This window comes from Larus michahellis, chromosome 16 (assembly GCF_964199755.1).
Source record: "Larus michahellis chromosome 16, bLarMic1.1, whole genome shotgun sequence".
NCBI lineage: Eukaryota > Metazoa > Chordata > Aves > Charadriiformes > Laridae > Larus > Larus michahellis.
The window spans coordinates 9,606,697-9,626,702 of NC_133911.1; the positions used below are offsets into that span (position 1 = coordinate 9,606,697).

The 20,006-nt window shown below is 59.9% G+C and overlaps 3 protein-coding genes across 5 annotated transcripts; 2 read left to right on the forward strand and 1 right to left on the reverse strand.

Moving 5' to 3' along the window:
* The first annotated feature begins 24 nt into the window (after positions 1 to 24).
* TAS1R1 (taste 1 receptor member 1) lies at positions 25 to 4,907 on the forward strand. The gene is made up of 6 exons (XM_074560707.1): positions 25 to 167; positions 247 to 553; positions 869 to 1,645; positions 2,059 to 2,271; positions 2,700 to 2,820; positions 3,848 to 4,907. The coding sequence occupies exons 1-6, from the start codon at positions 25 to 27 to the stop codon at positions 4,777 to 4,779; spliced, it is 2,493 nt and encodes an 830-aa protein (XP_074416808.1). The 3' UTR covers positions 4,780 to 4,907.
* Positions 4,878 to 9,924, forward strand: ZBTB48 (zinc finger and BTB domain containing 48). The gene is made up of 10 exons (XM_074560709.1): positions 4,878 to 5,399; positions 5,494 to 5,735; positions 6,476 to 6,587; positions 6,981 to 7,073; positions 7,409 to 7,495; positions 7,882 to 8,036; positions 8,568 to 8,704; positions 9,102 to 9,266; positions 9,397 to 9,485; positions 9,572 to 9,924. The coding sequence occupies exons 1-10, from the start codon at positions 4,962 to 4,964 to the stop codon at positions 9,863 to 9,865; spliced, it is 1,812 nt and encodes a 603-aa protein (XP_074416810.1). The 5' UTR covers positions 4,878 to 4,961; the 3' UTR covers positions 9,866 to 9,924.
* Positions 9,925 to 10,458: 534 nt separating this feature from the next.
* Positions 10,459 to 19,954, reverse strand: KLHL21 (kelch like family member 21). 3 transcript variants are annotated; one of them, XM_074560711.1, is made up of 6 exons: positions 19,878 to 19,926; positions 19,284 to 19,553; positions 17,674 to 18,713; positions 15,845 to 16,250; positions 13,580 to 13,652; positions 10,459 to 13,215 (listed from the first exon to the last, which is right to left on the reverse strand). In XM_074560711.1, exons 3-6 carry the CDS (start codon positions 18,704 to 18,706, stop codon positions 12,922 to 12,924), a joined length of 1,806 nt encoding a protein of 601 aa, XP_074416812.1. In that variant the 5' UTR covers positions 18,707 to 18,713; positions 19,284 to 19,553; positions 19,878 to 19,926; the 3' UTR covers positions 10,459 to 12,921. The 3 variants fall into 3 exon arrangements, with proteins under 3 accessions (XP_074416812.1, XP_074416811.1, XP_074416813.1); XM_074560710.1 differs by lacking the exon at positions 19,284 to 19,553 and having other exon boundaries at positions 19,878 to 19,954; XM_074560712.1 differs by lacking the exon at positions 19,878 to 19,926 and having other exon boundaries at positions 19,427 to 19,499.
* Positions 19,955 to 20,006: the final 52 nt, after the last annotated feature.

Genomic DNA, 20,006 nt, shown 5'->3' on the forward strand with positions numbered 1-20,006 from the left:
CCCGCCGCCCGGCGCCGCCCCGCCATGCTGCTGCCCGCCCTGCTCTGCCTCTGCGCCGCCGCCGCCGGCGGCACCGGCCGCGGCCACTACCGCCTGGCCGGCCTCTTCCCCATCCACACCTCGCCGCCGCGGGCCGCCGCCCGCCCGCTGGTGCACGGCTGCGACCGGTGAGTACCCCTCACCGCCCTGTTTCCCCCCAAAACCCGCGTTTTTTCCTCCCTGACAACCGCTTTTGCCTTCACGCAGCGCCGACGCCTTCAAGAGCCACGGCTACTGCCTGTCCCAGGCCATGCGCTTCGCCGTGGAGGAGATCAACAACTCCAGCAGCCTCCTCCCCAACATCACCTTGGGCTACGACATCCACGACACTTGCTCGGAGGCCGCCAACCTGCACGCCACGCTGTGCACCCTCATACGGAAAGGCGGCCGGCAGGTCGAGGTGCTCCCCACCTTCCACCGTTACGAGCCCGAGGTGGTGGCCGTCATCGGGCCCGACAGCACCCGGCTGGCCCTCACCACAGCGGCCATCCTCGGCGTCTTCCTCGTCCCAGAGGTAAGCGCAGCTCCCCCGGCAGATAGAGAAAAGGGCTCCCGAGGAGTAATGGTTGGAGGGAGGATGGGCTCGGAGCTGAGGAGCCAGGCTGAGCTGGAACTGCAGCCCCTCCCTGCTCTTCCCAGCTGGCAGGCAGGAATTTTGCTGCTTTGCTGTCCTCCAAAAGTTTCTCTGGCAGCAGCACATTTAGCTCTGGGTCTGCTGCCTGCACAGCCCCAAGTCTCTTCAGGAGAAGATGGGCTGCCTGTGCCGGTAGCTCCTGGGGTGCCGCTGCCTGGGAGAGCGCAACCCCCCTTCTCCTGTCTCCCTTTGCAGATTAGCTATGAAGCCACCTTGGAGACACTGAGCCTGAAGCGGTTCTACCCCTCGTTCCTGCGCACCATTCCCAGCGACAGGCAGCAAGTGAAGGCCATCTTCCTGCTGCTGCAGCGGTTTGGGTGGACTTGGGTTGCGCTGCTGGGCAGTGACAACGCCTACGGCAGGGATGGCTTGAACGCCCTCTACAAGCTGCTGACCGCAAGCGACGTGTGCGTTGCCTACCGAGGCATCATCCCCATCAACAAAGATGCCAATAGCCCAGAGCTCCACAACCTGGTCAGAATCCTCAAGGACATCAGGGTCAATGTCACTGTTGTCTTCGCCAACAGACGAAGTGTCCACCCTTTCTTTGAGGTGGTGGTCCAGAGGAACATCACGGGCATGGTGTGGGTGGGCTCCGAAGACTGGTCGTTAGCCCGAACAATCTGGCAGGTGCCTGGCATCCAGAGTATTGGCTCGGTGATTGGGATGTCAGTTGAGAAGATAGAGTCCGCAATGCTGCAGCGCTTTGAGGCTTGGAAGGCAGCAGAGGACAGTGCTGCAGCCGAATGTACTGGCAGGACGGAGGCAGGCGGGGGAATCGGAGGGAACGCCCAGCTGGACTGCACCCAGCGCTGCACTGGCTGCCGCTTGCTTGCCACTGTCCCCGACATGTACGATGCCCAAGCCTCCTTCAACGTGTACTCAGCCGTGTACACCGTGGCCCACGGCCTCCACGACCTGCTGGGCTGCGCCTCGGGGGTGTGCAGCAAAGGCACAGTCTATCCCTGGCAGGTAAGAGCAACAGGAAGAAGGATATTCCTTATGGAAGAGGATACACGAGGATATGTCCTCACGGGGAAGGATTTTCCCCTTGTGCCTAGGGGTTTTCTGTCCCTCTGAAAGGCTTGTGTCCCAGCTGAAGAGCCCTGTGGGCTTCAGCCGCCCGTCACAGGCAAAGCACCCTGGACCTAGACCCAGACCCAGATCCCTGACCTAGATCACTTCTGTCCCTCTACTGCCAGCCCCTCACAGAAACCTGGAAGGGATTTCCTGCAGCTAGGCGTATGCTAGCTGTTGGGGGTTGCAAAGAGAAGCCAGAGCAGAGAAGGGGCCCTCCCTATAGCACATCTCCCTCCCAAGACAGGGCACTTGTCAGTGGGAGTTTCATCATCGGGAAGGGCTCTTCTCTTATTCTTGTTTTACAGCTCCTACAAAAAATCAAGCAAGTAAATTTCACCCTGTACAAGAGCCACATATCTTTTGATGCCAACGGGGACATTCGTAAAGGCTACAACATCATCATGTGGAACTGGAGTGGCCCAAGCTGGTCTTTCAATGTGGTAGGGACTTTCAGTGTGAACCCTGACAGCCTGAGCATTGACCAGGGCAAAATCCTGTGGCACACAAAAGATCGCCAGGTACCGTTCTGCATCCACATCTTATTTATTGCTTACTGCTGAGCCAGCTGCATCCCCAACACCACAAGTTCTGGGGTACTTCCCCACAGCAGGACAGAAATGAGGGCAGACAGAGGTGGTATTGGGGGGGGGTGTGTGATCTGTGTTCTGGGGATTAGCTTTCATCCTTCCAAAAAAAAAAAAAAAAAAAAAAAGCAGAAAAGCAGGGCACATGAACCAAACCAGAAAGGCTTTTACCTTTAGACAGTCTCATTTTCCTACCACCTCTGTAAGAACCACAATGTGGTGAACTCTTGGCTCCTGCCCACGGTCTGTCCTGAAAGTCGGCAGCAAGCTGCCCAAACGCTGCCAGGCCTGGGCCTGGCGCTCAGCGAGGTGTCCTGCTGCCCGCCCCGCTCGCCTGCCTGACCCTCATGCATTCCCGACAGGCTCCCACCTCAGTGTGCTCCGAGGCCTGTCAACCTGGGGAGAAGCGGCTGCAGCGGAGCCGCCACCGATGCTGCTTCAGCTGCGTGGCCTGTCCGGCAGGGACCTTCCTGAACAGATCGGGTCAGTACGCCCCGGGGGGCTGCGCCCTCCCCTTCCTTCCCGCTTGGCTCCCCTGCCCGCACCCTGCCTCCTCCTCCCATCAGCTCCTTGCTTCCACCTCACTGTTCCCCCAGCCTCTTCCCTCCCACTCTCTCTTCCTCCCTGTGGTCAGTAAAAACCTCACCTGAACGCAGTCGATCTGACTCCCCCATTTGCCTACCCGTGGGTATGCAAAGCCCATGCCCTGCACTTTCCGGGGAGCGCTGCCCACAGGTGGGCCCTAACAGACAGCGAAGGCAGCGCCAACAGAGCCCCTTCTCCTGTGGCCAGGGCACAAGGGACATCCGGCCCGACAGCAGTTTCCTGCACCGCATCCTCCGGGAGGGAAATTCAACCCGGTGGTTGCCTTTGTGCCCCAGATGGCACTCGAGGCTTCCACACCACACGGTCACCAGCAGCTGGCATATGGAAATGTGGCCTGCCCAAGGCAGGCAGCAGGAATCTCCTGTCTCACAGTCACAATGAAAAACCCCTTGCTGGCAGCTGGTCACTCAGGGCAGTCTTAGCCCACACTTGGGCTGACGGGAGCAGAAACTGCCAGCTCTGGGTAACAGCAGGAGCAGGGAGCCCCCAAACGTTACTGTCCCGTACCCCAGCCTGCAGAAGGGAGGCTGCTGCAGACCCTCCCTGGCCTTCGCAGGTTACTGCTGGAGGCACAAACCTCTTCGCACCCCTAGCCCACACGTCCCTCAGCTTCTGCTCGCTCAGCTGAGCTCCTGCCGGCGTCACACCTCTCAACCCAAGCGATGGACTTTTGGGAAGTCTGCTAGGGGGACTCTTGGGAGGGGGTCTTTTGGTAAGAGAGCCCCCTCTGTGCCCCAAGGTTTCGAAGCACCCAAGGGGAAGGAGTAGGACGCAAGGAGTGGGCAGCTCTCGCAGAGAGCCCACAGGGCTGTAAGGGCAGGGTGCTGCACTGTGGCAGATCTCTTACCGGGGTCCATGGTGTGCAAGGTGCCTCTGTCACCACCTGGGCTTGTGTCCTCCGCAGACCTCTACAACTGCCAGTCCTGCAGGCTAGATGAGTGGGCCCCAATGAGGAGTGAAGCTTGCTTCAACCGGACCATCGAGTTTCTGTCCTGGTCCGACCCCATCTCCTGGGCACTGCTGACCCCCACCATCCTCCTCATGCTGCTCATGGCAGGGCTGGCCGTCCTCTTCGCCCTGAACGCCTCCACGCCAGTGGTCAAGTCTGCAGGTGGGAAGATGTGTTTCCTCATGCTGGGCTCTCTGGCCTGTGCCTGCAGCAGCCTCTTCTGCCACTTTGGGGAGCCCACCTGGCCCACATGCCTGCTGCGGCTCCCCCTCTTAGCCATCTGCTTCACCGTCTTCCTCTCCTGTGTGGCAACGCGCTCCTTCCAGATCATCTGCATTTTCAAGCTGAACGTGCGCTGGCCGGCCCTCTACGAGGCCTGGCAGCGGCGCAAGGGACCGGTGCTCTTCATCGCCACCAGCACGGCGGCCCAGGCGGTGCTTTGCCTGGCCGCGGAGGCCGCCAGCCCCTCGGTGCCGCGCCGGGACTACGGCGCCTGGGCTGAGCGGGTGGTGCTGGAGTGCGGCCCGATCGCCTCGGCCAGCCAGACCGCCGCCAGCGCCTACACCGTGCTGCTCAGCGCCTGCTGCTTCGCCCTCAGCTACGCGGGCAAAGACCTGCCCGCCAGCTACAACGAGGCCAAGTGCCTGACCTGCAGCCTGCTCCTGCAGCTCGCCTGCTCCGCCACCGTCCTCTGCACGCAGGGCGCCCTGCGCGGCCAGGTGGCGGCGGCGGTCCGGGTGCTGAGCTCCCTCTGCACGCTGGGCGCGCTGCTGGGCGGCTACTTCCTCCCAAAGGCCTTCATCATCCTGCTGCGGCCGCACCTCAACACGCCCGAGCACTTCCAGATGGCGATTCAGCGCTACACGCGGCGCCTGGCCGACGCCTGACCCGCCAGGGACGTGGGGCCCGGCCCTGCCGCCGCCGCCGGGCCCCGAGGCGCCCCCTGTTCCTTCCCGGCCGCCGCGCCCGTGCGTCACTTCCGGCGCGCCGACAGCCGTCGCGGGCTGACGCCATATCCGGCGCGCTACCAAGATGGCAGCGGGCGGCAGGGTCCGGTAGCGGCGCGGCCATGGCGGCGGCGGCGGCGCACAGTGTCCGCGTCCTGCGGGAGCTGAACCGGCAGCGCGCGGCGGGGCAGTTCTGCGACGCGACGCTGGGCGTGGGCGGGCGGGAGTTCCGCGCCCACTGGCCGGTGCTGGCCAGCTGCTCCCGCTTCTTCCGCGCCCGTGGGCCCGGCGGGCCGGTGGCGCTGCCCGAGGGCCTGGCCGACACCTTCCAGCTCCTCCTCGACTTCTTCTACACCGGCCGCCTGGCGCTCACCGCCCATAACCGCGCCCGCCTCCTGGCCGCCGCCGAGCAGCTGGGCGTGCCCGACGCCGTGGCGCTCTGCCGGGCCTTCCGCCCCGCCGGCCCCCGCCAGCGGCCCCGCCGCGCCGCCGCCGCCCCCAGCCGCCCGGAGGGGGCCGACATCGCGGCCGCGGCGCCCCTACAGCCCGGCGGGCAGGCGGTGCGTGAGGGGGACGGGGCGGGAGCGGGCGGGGTTTGGGGGTGTCGGCCGCCCGGCGGGGGAGGCGCGGTGACGGCCGCCTGTTCCCTCGCAGGCCACCCCCCCGGCCCCGGAGGAGGCGGCGGCGGGCGACGGCGGGCGGGGGGACAGCGACGGCGAGTCCCTTCCCGAGAAAAAGGCCCTCCGGAGCAAAAAGAACCCCTCCCCGGGGAAAGCGCCCGGCAGCGCGGGGGCGGTGGGGACACCGGGGAGCAGAAAAGGTACAGCGGTGCCGGTTGAGTGCCCCACATGTCATAAAACCTTCCTCAGCAAATATTACCTTAAAGTGCACAACAGGTAAACGCTCCGACTTTTCCTTCCCCTTGCATTCGCGTGTCGGGACCCGTGCCGTGCTGCCCCACGGGGCTCGTCCCCCTCCTGCCCGCTCCTCCATGGGGGGTGGGCAAACGTCAGCTCTCGCCACCCTGATGCCCCCCGGGGACGGAAAGGGAGGTCCCCTCTGCCCCCCGGGGCAGGGCTGCTGCGAGATGGGGGGGTTCATGTGTCTCCAGTACCCACGATGACTGTCCTGGGCTTCTGCTCACGGGGCGGGGGTCCAGCCTGGCTCAAAGAGAAGGCGTTGAGGGGCTCCTTCAGGGGACACGCTGGATGCGGATGGATGATGGCAAATCATCCTTCTGGGGTTTCCAAATCAGCATGGGCTGTGGGGGCGTGGGCCTGGGTTGCGGGGAGCGCAGCAGCGTGGCCGGGTGCTGTGCGGGGCTTCGGGGCTGATCACTGAGAGCAAAGCGGGTGCCTGCAGAGAGGGCATGAGCTCCAGCTGCGCTCGTCTGCGCAGGGCGAACCGTAGCCCTGCGAAATGGAGGTTTTGCAGAGCACAGTGGGCACCAACAGCTTGACTGCGCTGCGATGGATCAGCAAAGCTGGCATAAAAGGCAGCTTTTGGGTGACTGAATAATTGGGCTGGGGGCATGTAAAAGCTGCCTGGTCCTTCCCAGTGTCCTCGCCGGGCCTGTTTGTGCCTCTCTGATGTCAGGCTGGCAGTGATGGATGCTCTCCATTTGTATTCCCCCTAGGAAACACACTGGAGAAAAGCCATTTGAATGTTCCAAATGTGGCAAGTGTTATTTTAGAAAAGAGAATCTCCTGGAACATGAAGCCAGAAATTGCATGAACCGATCCGAGCAGGTATGCGGGGGAAGCTGCCACCAGTGGTCTGGAAAGTGGGTGCTTTTTTGCAGGAGCAAAATTAGAGCCTTTTGCCAGCCACAGTCCACGTCACGCTTGGCTACCAAAAAACCCCACCCTCATCACCACTGCGCAGCACGTGTACCGCAGCCAGGACCCCCCCCAGGTCTGCTGGGGATTGCAGCAGCTTTTTTCTGATTTACCAGACAACTCTCATTTTGTCTGTTTTCAAGCACAAAGATATTCTTTGTACTGTAGAAGATCCAGATCGCTGTGGGCGCAGGTTAAAATTCGTAGGTCCCAGTGCCTGAGTGCCAGGCTCTGGTCTGAGCTGCGGGCTTCGTGTCAGACTCTTGGTCCTGCGGAAGCTGATGCCTCCCCGATCTCTTGCAGGTTTTCACGTGTTCGGTCTGCCAGGAGGTGTTCAAGCGGCGAATGGAGCTGCGGCTGCACATGGTGTCGCACACGGGGGAGATGCCGTACAAGGTCAGCAGCATCCCTACAAACGGCTGCTGGAGGCTGGCGCGGAGGAGGAGGAGGGGTTGAGCCTGGCTGGGCCCCGTGGGGGAGCCAAGCGCACCAGCTCCCTTCCCCGGCCTGCGGCAGCCCACTGAGGGAGCATCGTTCCCCATTTCTGAGCCGGAACGTGTTCCACGGAGGCACCAAAGCCCGTGCTTTCTGTGGCTTTACCTGTGATTCGTGTTCCGCATCAGAATGGCGCTCCCCAGCCCCTTGTGCTGGCGTGTGCCGGTCCTCTCCTCGCACCGAAATCGCTGTCTGGGGGGGCAGCTGGAAGCTGACCCTGCTCTCCTGCCTTTCAGTGCTCCTCCTGTGCCCAGCAGTTCATGCAGAAGAAGGACCTGCAGAGCCACATGATAAAGCTGCACGGCGCGCCGAAGCCCCACGCAGTAAGGGGAGCGGGCGGGCGGCAGCGGGCTTTTGGGAGGGAATTGTCTTGCGCCCAGGCCTGGCCTAGAGAATGGCACCCATTGTCCTGTCTGTCTCTGTTCAGTGAGGCAGGGAGTTACAGAGCTGCTGGAAATAGATTTTTTGGATCCGCCATCATCATTTCTTTGGCTGATAGACCCAAGTACTGACCAGCATTTCGCCTTCGTCGGGCTGCCTCATCCCATTGTGCGTCTCGGAGCTGGGGGTGCTGCCGCGGGAGGGCTCCAGGGCAGCAGCGGCAGGCAGAGGGATGCATTTTGGGCGGCGAGCGGGTCTGCTGCGGGCGTACGCTGCGAACCATGCCCGGGCGAGCTGCCTAACCCCGCGCTCTCCTGTGGCCTTGCAGTGCTCAACCTGCTCCAAGTGCTTTCTGTCTCGGACAGAGCTGCGCCTGCACGAGGCCTTCAAGCACCGGGGAGAGAAGCTGTTTGTCTGCGAGGAGTGCGGGCACAGGGCCTCGAGTCGCAACGGCCTGCAGATGCACATCAAGGCCAAGCACAGGTATGAGGTGACCCGTGGCCTCCCCTACCTCACCTTGGCTGCACTTCCTTCCCCAGGGGCCCGGCTGGGAGGTGCTGGGGAGAGGAGCTGGCTGGAGGGCAGCAAGCACCCCCTTTCCCAAGGTGCTGGGCTCAAACTTCTGCCAGAAGTCTGGTGAGGTGCCAGCCAGCATTCTGCTTTTCTCCGTTCCAAAGGCAGCGCAGACAGTTGGCACTTCCTCCGAGTGTGTGACTGTAGTAATACAGGCGATGGCTGAAGCTCATCAGCCTGGCTAATCCGTGTCCTTGAAGTGGCAAGTGTGCGCCAGCTCGCCACACTCGTCCTTAGCGTTGTGTTTGCTGGGCTGGTTATAACACCCAAGGGGAGGGAGGCATCAGCTCGGGAGACCGCGCGTGCAGAAAAGCATTTGTGGGCCTCCAAAATACTTCAGTTTGAGATGGGCTGTGGCAGGATTTAATTACAAGGACTTTGGGCGCGGAGCAGCAGCTAACGGAGGGGCCGAGATGAAGGTAACGTTTCCCCTGCCCACAGGAACGAGCGGCCCTACGTGTGCGAGTTCTGCCACCACGCCTTCACGCAGAAAGCCAACCTCAACATGCACCTGCGCACGCACACCGGCGAGAAGCCCTTCCAGTGCCACCTCTGCGGCAAGACCTTCAGGACGCAAGGTATCCCCCGGGGCTGGGAGTGCCGAGCACTGCGCTCCGGCAGCCGGGACCTGCAGAGAGCAGCCGCGCTGCGAAACCTGCCTTCTCCGACCTGCTTCCCTGGGGAGCAAAGCCACGCTCTCACGAGCGCCTGCTAACGCTGAGGAAGGCACATTCCTATCATCACCATTACCTTTGCAGCACAAAAGAGGAAGAAATTGATGAGTTTTCCCCAGAAATGGTTAGCCTGGATGAGCAGGCTGCTGCTTGTGCTGCTCCTAAGCCTTCCTAGCCCTAACCTGCACTGTGCGCGTGTGGTCTTCGCTGCGGCACGGCTCATACCTGCCCCGGGACGGGGGCGCACGCGTGCCGCACCCCTGACCCGCGGCTCTCCCCCTCTCTCCCCCGCGACCGGCAGCGAGCCTCGACAAGCACAACCGGACCCACACCGGGGAGCGGCCCTTCAGCTGCGAGTTCTGCGACCAGCGCTTCACGGAGAAGGGGCCGCTGCTGAGGCACATCGCCAGCCGGCACCAGGAGGGGAGGCCCCACTTCTGCCAGATCTGCGGGAAAACCTTCAAAGGTAACGGCCGAGGCTCGAGCTTTCACACGGCGCTCTAGAAGGTGCCGTCCTTGCCGGGGCGCGGGTCAGCATCACTGCGAGCGTGTACGATGCCGTGCCACCGCCAACGGGCTCTGGCTTCCCTTCTCAGCTGTCGAGCAGCTGCGCGTCCACGTCCGCCGGCACAAGGGCGTGAGGAAGTTCGAATGCACCGAGTGCGGCTACAAGTTCACGCGGCAGGTGAGGCCTCCCCCGGCACCAGGGACCCCGCGCAGCTGCGGCGCCGGCCCTCACCGCGCCACCCGTCCTCCCTCTTCCTTTTGCAGGCTCACTTGAGGCGCCACATGGAGATTCACGACCGGGTGGAGAACTACAACCCCCGGCAGCGGAAGCTGCGGAATCTGATCATCGAGGACGAGAAGGCCGTGGTGGTGGCCCTGCAGCCCCCGGAGCTGGAGGTGGGCTCGGCCGAGGTGATCGTGGAGTCCCTGTCCCGCGGCTCCCTGCCCGAGGAGATCCCCGTGCAGAGACTCTGCTCCAACGAGAACTTCTCTACGGCGGATGTGATTGAGCAGTCGCTAATTATAACAACGACAATTCCCGAAGACTGTGAAACATAGCGCGACCGCCTGCGCGCGTCCCTCCTACCAAAACACAATAAAGCATTAGGCTGGAGCCACTCTGTGCCACGTTTCTTCTTTCCAGTCGTGCATCCGCCCCTTCCCCACAAAGCTCCCGCCCCAGGCTGCAGGGAAATGAAGTTACAGTCAGGTCTCAAACGAAGAAACAAATGTGAAGCTACTCACAGTGGCAACTTAACAGCTACTTGCTGTTTCTTTGCCACATTAAAGGTGGGTATGACCCGTATCGTCTCACCGTTGAACTAATTTAACCGTTACTTAACTTGAAACATATTATCTCAAGGGCTGGACGACGCTCTAAGCTTGTTTTAGGTGTGGGGATTTATATTTGCCTGAAGTAACGCGGCCCAGGGTTGCTGCGATATTGATGCTGTTTCCTGGGTATTCCCGGGGCGGGGGAAGATCACCGAGGGGACCCATGTGCCCCAAAATCGCAGCCGTGCTCGCTCCCCTTCCCCTCTTTTACTCACCGAGAGGCAGAAAGTCCCTGGTTTAAACGTAGCGCAGGCCTAGAACGACAAATGTTGTAGTAAAAGCGTGCTGCAGGAGTGTTCCCCTCAAGGACAGAGAGATTTATGTCACATGTTTTATTGAACTTGACTGCTGCAAGTAAATTTAAAAACAACCTATGAGAATAAAAATACATTATCTGTAAATGTAAAATGCCTTTGTTTCAAAGGATGGTATTTAAACTGTACTCAAGGACTCGGACACAATGAATTTTACAAAAAATAAATACAGATCCATAACTGTTGGGGAGGTTGGGGGTGGCGGGTCCAGCAGCGAGCGCTACAGCATGAGACGGAGTGTGTGTGCTATTTATAGTTCGGCATAAATACTTGGGGCTGCAACGCCAGTTCAGCTGCGTGGCACACGCCGTCTCTGCCCAGGCACGGCACGGACGGGCTGCTTCGGCCTCGCGCGTCGGTGTGGTGGGACACGGCCGTAACTCGCGGAAAGGAAGAGGCCGCCCCGAATCGCAGGCCCCCGCGTTCCCTCCCGCCCGCGACAGCGCCAGGGAGGGTTTTCACTTCTGAAGCGAGAGGCTGCGGCGGCCGGGCCAGCCCCTCCGCCCGCGCGCGGCCGGTTCAAGGCACTGTCAAAGTCAGACCTGGAGAACAGCCCAGGTTTCAGGAGCAGCTCTCCCGAGTTCCACGGCTGAGCAGCGCGGCACAAACCAGCGTTCAAGGCAAACCAGACTTCTCTAAAGCTGTGAAGACGCTGATGTGGAGATGGGGCTCTGACACTACTCAACCCAAGGGCAAGCCAGAAGGCGTGCGATCAAGTATACGGGCATTCCGTCTCTCAAACAAGTTTAAATTCAAATTCTTTTCCTGCTGGTTAAAAACAAAAGATGGAAAAAGCAAATGCATCCAGCCAACACTTCAGCCCTTGTCACACTTTACAGTGTTCCTGCAGGCGCGACGCTCATTCTTGGGTGCGCCGTGCTGCAGTTTTAGCTCTTTGCTTGTTCAAGAAACGTTCCGTGAGTGAACTGCTCACAGCTTCTCTTCAGCTACGGTAGAGAGAGGAACCACAGCCCAAGCCAGCTAGGTCACTTGGGCGAGTATAAAGGCAAATCTACAGGCCAAAAAAACCAGCAAACCTCAAACAAAAAGAAGAAAAAAAAAACAAACCCTAAAATAACTACCTTTCAATCCGCAACACTCTGGCTAATTCCTACACCTTCACTAGAACATCTCAGTGGCCTTTCCCCAAGAGCTGCTGCAAACCGGAGGCACGACAGGCACGAGACCCCTCCGACGGCCTGGTGGGTTCCTGCACACGAGGTGACGCATTTGGAAGCGATTCTGCGTCCGGGTATCTAAGCACCGCCAGCAATTCCGCAAGCCTGTGGTGAATCTCCCAAGGAAGCTGTGCTCACCTTTCCCGGTAACAGTTGTTTGTTTTTTGTTTTTTGTTTTTTTTTTTTTTCTAAACTAGTACAACGCCAACTTAGCTCCTTTAAAACAGTGAAGAAATAAAAACCAGCCCTTGCTGCAGGGGGTCGATCTGCCCAACCCAGCGCGCTGGCCGAGAGCTCGGCACAGAACCCACCGCAAACAGCCCTCGCCACACGCAGCAGCTTTTTCTGCCTGGTTCTGCCCCGCCGCAGCGGGAGGCGAGAGCGGCCCCAGGAGTCACCCCTCGGGCCAGCTAAGGGGGGAACTCGCTCCCCCCTTCCCCTTACAGGACGGCACAGCCGGGGTGATCAGAAATGCAAACAATCTAGCTGTGAGAATGGGATTCAAGATAAATAAGGGTGTTTCTTCTTAGAAGGAAAAAGTGCTGTGCTAGGAAGGGCTGTAAAACAAATACCTGCAAACGTTTCAATGCTGCAACTTAAAAAACCCCACCGAAATACAGGAAGAACTGACGTTCAGACAAAGGGAAAGGTGAAGCTTCATAACGCAGCCTCGGGGAGCTCCCTGCTGCAGGACGCCCGTCCCTTCAGAAGGCACGAACGGGAACCGAAGGCCCACGTTCTCGTATGAGCCTCACCCCGAACAGGGCTCCAGCTCTCCTGGGAAGAGCTCTAACCTCTAACCACGCAGAGGAAGACGAGCACAGGACGTCCGTCTTCCTCCCAGGCACTGAACAGAAGTGGGGTCCAGACCTGTCCTACCAGACAGACCCCTCCCGAAAAAGAAACTGAAGGAAGGAGTTTGGTGGCAAACGAAGCATTAGGGGGTGAAGGAGCTCCCAGCAAAAGCTGCCTGACCGAAAGCCGTAAGCTGCGATGCTGCGGTGACGTTCAAGGCAATCGCTTTCCTCAGAGTTCACCCCTCGGGTCTCCTCTGTGGGCAGCGCGGCGCCTTCTCCCACCCCAGGGAAGGGCCGAGGGACGCCACAGCGGGGGCCTCGCTCTCTGCCGGCTGCGGTTCCGCAGCAGCACGTCAAACACGCAGTTTTCACTCCCTCTATCATCAGTACGTTTGTGTTTCCAAGCACCGGTTTGCCACTGCCTTCTCTCAAAGCAACACTGGTTCTGGATAACGAACTCGCGTCGAGCCAGGGGTCAGCACTTTCCCCTGCTAACGAAGCTCGTTAAGGTTCTGGTCGTGAAGGTTTTGACGCTGCCTGTTCAAGTTGATGGTGTTGTCCAGCGTGATGCCGTCGTCCTCCTGTGTGGTTTCCGGCATGAACTGCCGGAATATGCTGACGCTGCCGTGCCAGAAGATGGGCTCGGGCAGTCGTCCCACCACGCTCCACGTGCGCGTCTCAGGGTCGTAGGCCTCCAGGACGTCCGAGAGTTCAAACGTGTTATCGTAGCCACCAGAGACATAGAGCTTCCCGCCGAGCACAGCCACGCTCCCCCCAACGTGAACCTACAATTTAAAAATAAACATACACAGCAATCAGAAAGGAGGGGTTTCCAACGAGGCACACGATAAAGCTGTCGGGTACCGTCCTGCAACTGCTCCCTTGGACGGGACTCGGCGCCCAGCAGCGGCTGCCTCTGGCTCCGAACCAGCGCTGCCCAAACACCGGGAGGAGACAGAATTTTCTTCCGTGCTGGGCTGAACACCCGCCCACGCAACCACAGCCCAGGATTCTTCCTTCCAGTGTGATACACTTCAGTGCACTCCATGGGCAAGGGGTTACAACCTAAAGAGCGCCTGGTTTTCTAAAGGGAAATGAAGCCAATTTTTAACACTTGAAAGGCATCCAGTAGGCTGGTACGCATCCTACCTGAAGCATGGCAGGGATTTTATCCCACTCGTTCTTCGCTGGATTGTAAACATCCACTTCAGCCGAGTCATCTCTGTGGGAGATAACACAAAATTACTCTTCTGCGTTTTGAAAACCTCCTGCCTTGTGAAGCCTGAAACATTCAACAGCCTGAAACGCTGCAGTGAGCACTTCTGCTCCAGAGCCACTACATATATCGGAGACCAAAGGGTTCCTGCACAAAGGCGCAGGTCTTGATGCAGACGCCAACGCCAAATCTAGCTGGGCCGGAGGAGCTGAGAGAAGAGCTGGCGAGGGCAGCGTAATCCCCCAAGGCTTCTCCCACCCGCTCCACTCACAAGACGGAGGGCGACAGTGACAGGCGAGGGACGTTTGCGACGCGGAAACGTGCGCTGCTGACACAAGAATGCGAAGAGGACAAGGTCAGGGCAGCCGGTCACTCCAAGACAGTCCTGTTACAGACGGATTCAAAAGGCTGCAAGGAATATTTTATTGTCTTTGTATCTATTGTGACATCGCACGCTGCCACGCACTGTGCGAGTGACGAGGGATCGCTATCCATTGCTGACATGAATCCGAGCAGGGGAGGGAGTGAAAATAAAGGAGGAATCTCACCTACAACAGCAGTTGTCTGCTCAGCACGACATTTCGTCAGAAATCTGTCTGAGCCTGCGGCAAAGCCGAGGCGTGTGCCCTGGGACTTTCTGGTCACACTCTGGACACGCTTTAAAACCAGTTTCTTGAGTCTGAGCTACTTTTGCGATGTACCTGGAACTGAACGGCTGTTCACCTGAACAAAACACCTTTTCCGTGGGCACGTGTAAGCAGGCGCTCCAAGCCCCAGGGCGCTGCGCTGACACCCACCTTTCTCCCTCCGAACCCAGAGCTGGTACCTGCCTTGGGACTTAAACGCTGCTGCCAAGCCTGAAAGAACCGCTGCTGCCCACGCTTCCCGTAACCAACAGCAGCAGCGGAAAACGCCTGCGAGTCTGAAGCCGAAGCCCCCGATGGGCTGGAGGGAAACGAGGGGCAGCTCCAGGCGCTGGCGACAGCCAGGCCGGCACCTCCGTCCCGTCCCAGGGGCAGCTCTAAGAAGGACACAGCTGAAGACCAAAGCCTCAGCGCCACGCTGGATTTACAGTTACAAAACTAGGCCCGCTAGAGGGAATCGTCAGTCAGAAGCTTTAGTCTGAGCTATTAAAACTAACCAAAAAATGAGTTTGCAATTTTTATTCATAACCTGCTCCTCTGTCCTTCAACAGTTCTCTTACAGCTTTATACAGAGCAGCAGTCCACGCGCAGCACGTGAAATGAGGGGAGAAACCTGACGCCGAAAATCTCCTCATTAACTCCTGCAGGTGCATAAGCAATCAGAAATCCTGAAGCGTCAATCATCAGTATTTTAAAATGGATAAGAAAAAGGAAAAACTATAGAATCAGCTCGCAACAAGCAGCCAAATAGCTACACCGCCCCTGCCAGTATTTACTGAGAAGCAGGTGCCTCAAAGCGCTACCTGCAAACAGCTGCCAGGGACCACGACACTCGGCTGAACCCAACGGAATCAAATAAAAGGACTTGGGTAGAAGTTGCTGCTTTATGCAACGCCAAGAGGAGATTAAAAAAAGAAAAGTGTCTGGAGGCCATCACAGAAGTCTATGTTTGCTCAAAGTCAACACAACAAGATGAAATGCTGCAGCGCTAGCATGCCTTTCAGTTTATTTTTAATTAAGTGGATAACTGAAGTATTTGCGCCACCAGGACAGCTTCAGATGGGTAATTAAGTCCCAATTTGGAAAGGCGCTTAAAAATAGTGACCAATCATTTCATCTTCAGTCCTCTTATCTCTGCTGAGACGGAGGATGTCCTCTCCCGCGCTACAGTTTAACATTTTCTTGGAGCTTACTCGCTTATTTATAGCAACAAGGGGGGTTGAACCAGAAGCCAAGAAAACTGAGAAGTCTATTTCCAAGCAGCGCTGCTGACTTCAGCCGGATTTACACCTGGCTATTCCCCAGCCCGTGGGTTTAGATTCAGACATTTTTATGCAATTTTAAGCGTAGTTCTTTGAGGGCTAGCTACAAAAGAAGTAAAGGAGAGAGGTGTGGGGGTTTAGACCCACCTGCACCAGCAGAGGAAGCACTGCCGTGCTTTCCCAACGCAGTGCTCTCCTACGACCACCTGCAAAATCCGCACGCCTTCCCGGGGAAGCCCTGGGCTTGCCCAGAGGGGACGCGGGGAGGGAGGCGATCACCCCCCTAACTCACCTTATGAAATACATGAGGCCGTTGACAGTGACGGTCTTCGGGGCGAAGGACCAGGGGGGCAGGTGGCCGCAGTTCACAAGGGACCAGAGGTCGCTGTCGGGGTCGTAGCACTGCATCACCATGGACTCTTTGCCAGCCAGGGAGCCGATGGCGAACAGCTTGCCGCGGCACGAGGTGGTGGAGCAGTTGTCCATGGGGTACAGCATGGGCTGCAGAGCCTCCCAGCTGTCCACCGAGTGGTCGTAGCGCTCCGTGCTGTCGGAGGCGATCACGTACAGCAGCCCGTCCAGGACCGTGGAGCTGTGGTATTCTCTGGCTTTCAGCATGGGAGACACCTCCGTCCACTCGTTCACGCTGGAATTGTACCTCCAGACGCAGTCGTACAGCCTCGACCCGTCCGATCCTCCTGCAGCACAGCACACCACATTTCACAGTGTGGTTTCACAAAGGGAAGAACTACGGGGCGATGGAGGAGAGGGCTCGGCTCGGGATCTTTGTTGTGTCTTCCAGCTACCCCTCCTTAACACCCACACGCGCTTTTCTGCTTCCCAGGGCTGTACATTATGAAAATTCCCCCACACGCTACTGGGGGACCACAGTGGTGTGCGCTGTGAGGATCTTAACAGAACTGTTTCTTTCCCAGCAAGCCAGGAAGCATTTCTCCCATGTTGTTCCTAGACTGTACTCAGCCACGACTCAAACTGACTCTCCCAGGTTCGACTACCTCCATCCTTCCAAATAACCGTTTTCTTCCCCATTTTGCAACCCCCACTCTGTCAGTATCCAGAAGCTGCCGTGACGTAGTGGAGACTAACACTCACCAGCGCCTGGCTGCCAAGGCAGCGTTACTGCCGGCAGCACGGAAACCTTCCAACCCCCCCTGCCCGCCCCACGACACTGACACTAAGCAGAAGGACCGAAGATCCCCGCCAGCAGCAGCCTCGCCGGAGCAGAGGGCTCTCGGCCGTATCGCTGCCCCCAGACCCGCCTGGGATTGCTCCTGAAAGCTCCCATGGGACGCAAGGGCATCCACACAATCGAGCGGTGTGGTAGCCCGTCATTTTTACAACTCTGCCCTTAAAGCAGAGCTTTGTTTTCTGCTCACTGACTAGAGAATGAACAGTTTTCTGTTCACCTGCATTTGACCTGCCCTTCAAATCTTTGTCAGCACGTCCCGCACACCCAGAGCAAGCTGTTCTGCGGCGCCTGGTTTCCCAGGCCTTGGTGTGTTACGGCTGCCACAGGGCGGCCACTCCAGCTACAGGGACGTAGTTCAAAGGAGGCATCTGCATGCAGATTAACAGCCAAATTTACACATCTGTGTCACCTTGACAGAAGTAATTATAGCCCCAGTGGACTGTGAGGAGGCAGGATTCGTGCTGGGGAAGGTACTGTGACTCACAGGCACTGGCTGGGTGGGGAACCGGGGGCTTTCTGACACACCTCGGCCTCAAGCACACGCTTGGCTTGTGATTCATGGGGCTCTGAACCCAAGCACCTTCTTCACAGCCAGAAATTCAAAACCCTCTCAAGTCACTACTATTCCCAGAGCAAGCGGTTAGAAAGTTCCACCAGTACAAGATCTGTGACTTCTGCCCACGTGCTCGGGAGCATTAGTCATGACAAAATACCTCCTGGACTGAGACCAGCTGCTAAATCCAGCACCGACTCCAGGAGTCCCTATGCCTGTCTTCAGGCTGCAGTTGTACTGACCCGAGCAGAGCTTCAGACTCTCTGCCACCCTGAGAAAAGCCAAGTTTCCCTGCTAGAACCCATGTATTTTCAATGGAAATCTCAACACTAGTGCTTTTGTGCTCCCCACGCCTTACCGGTGACGTAGATGTCGTTGCCCAGGGCAGCGACGCTGTAGCCCCCACCCAGGTGCTCGGGGAACTCGGCCAGGTAGCGCCAGTGGCCAGTGCGTGGGTTGTAGCAGTCAACGGTGACGAGCTCGTCGCAGTCACGGTCGCAGCCACCGACGAGGACAAGGATCTCGGCCAGGCCGGTGGAGGGCCGGGGCCGCATGTGGGCACAGGGCCCCCGGTCGTGGCGGTCGAGGCGGGCGGCCTGGAAGTCGCGTGCCTCACGCAGGAGGCGCAGGCAGGGCGGGCAGCGGGCCACCAGCGGCTCACCCTCCACGTGAGCCAGCAGGTAGAAGCGGCGCACGAAGGGCAGGCGGACGTGGGCCAGGAGCTGCGGCAGCAGCGGGGCACGGGCAGCAGGGTCAGCACGTACCCAGCGCAGCGCCAGCTGGAAGGCGGCCTCCTCCTTGGGGACGCAGAGCCCGTCGTCCCGCAGGTAGGAGAGGAGGCGCGGCAGTGGCAGCCGCTCCAGCTGGGCGCCCAGCTCACCCACGTGCCGCAGGACGAAGCGGTGGGCAGCAGCTGCCAGTGCCGGGCAGGCGAAGGCCTCGGCGAAGTCCTGCATGTCCAGGGCATTGGCGGGCTCCAGCTGGCGCGCTAGCCAGGCGCCACAGGCCTCCTTGACGGCGGGGAACTGCAGCAGGTCAGCGGCGCGCAGCAGGCGCTCAGCGATGTCGGGGCCCAACCCGCCCACCCGGCCGGTGTAGGCAAAGTCGAGGAGTCGCGCCAGGCACTCGGGCTCCACGCCGTGCAGCCGCACCCGCTCGGCCCGCGCCTCCCGCAGCGCCCCGCCGAACATGGCGCGGAAGTAGCCAGAGGCAGCGGCCAGGACAGCACGGTGCGCCCCAAACTCCCGGCCGCCTGCCACCACCGTCACGTCCAGCAGGCTCCGCTCCGCCCGCAGCGCGCTCAGCCCCCGCAGCAGCGACACCGCGTGCGCTGGCTCCCCCGTCGCCGCTGCCGCCGTCCCACCGCCGCCGCTGCCGGTGCTCGCCGCCATATCGTGCCTGTGGGAGAACACACGCTGTGTCACACCCTGCGCTGAGCCCCTTGGGATTCAGCCCTGAGAGCAGCTTGCAGGACAGAGAGAAAAAAAAAAAAGAAAAAAGCAAGAAAAAAAACACAGGAAAAAAAAACAGAAAGAAAAAGGTGGGTTAGGTCAGGGAAAAACGTCCTCTGGCTGGGAAGCGGGATAAACTAAACAGCCCTCGAAAACATCCTCCTTCCCCCGTCACAGAGGAGCGTCAGTTGCATAACGTGCTGGCACTGCCAGCAGCCTTCCCTGCTTAGTCTAATTATATTTTTAAGAAGCCCGTGTTGAAGTTTCCCAGGATTAAGGCAGCCTCACAAGAGCCAGGCAGAGCTCTGTAAACCCGATAGCTCTGTGAACGTTGCGCCTAAGCCCCCGGGCGCCGTGTCTCTTGGACAGGGTGCCCAGGGGAGCAGCCCCACCGCTATTTGAGGAGGTCTTTCCTGAAAAGCGAGGTGCGGAGGCGGGTGTTCCCAGCAGCCGCTCTCTCTGAGCCCCCTGGCTCTGCCGTGCTGCCCCTTATCGAAGGCAAGGCTTGGCTAAGTACCTCTGAAGACCTCCCGTGCTTGGTCTGGAAGCGTTACGGCTGGTGTCCTGCCAGACCTCCCTGTCCCCGCTCACATCCAGCTTGCTCAGTAATCACTTCCAGTCAAATAAATGCCATAGCAATAAAATTCTTCTGTACTAAACTCGTTGCCTTTTCAGCCTTTCTGGATGCAACGGTCCCACGTAGCCCGCGCCATACTCAGCAGAGCGCGTGCGGGTGCGATACGGGACTCCTCCACGGAGAATATGAACCGCGGTTACGGTTGGGGCCCTGCCAGACGGGGAGGCGCGGGAGCGGTGTGAGGGGGGGCCGGTGCCCGGGCCCGAGACTGCCGCTCCGGGCCCCGCTCGGGGGCCCAGGCCGCGGCCGGGCGCAGCCATCGCCCTGCGGGCGTGGCGGTTCCACGTGCCGGTGCGCCGTGTCCCAGCGGAGCGCGGCGAGCTCGGGGCCGGGGCTGGTGAGAGGCGGCCGCCCTGCCCTCCCCGCCACCGCCGGCCGGGCCCTGCCCCGCGGTACACCTCCCCGTCCCCCCAGGGCCCACTACAACTCTGCGGCAGGACCCGCTCCCCGCCGCCCCGGTGCCCCCGGGCTCACCGCTGCTCCCCGCCGCTCCCCGCTCCGCTCGCCGCCACCCCGGCCTCGCCCTCCAGCGGCCCTGCCCCGACCGCCGCTCCCGGCGGCCCCCGCGCCAGCCACCGCGCAGGCCCGGACTACGGCTCCCAG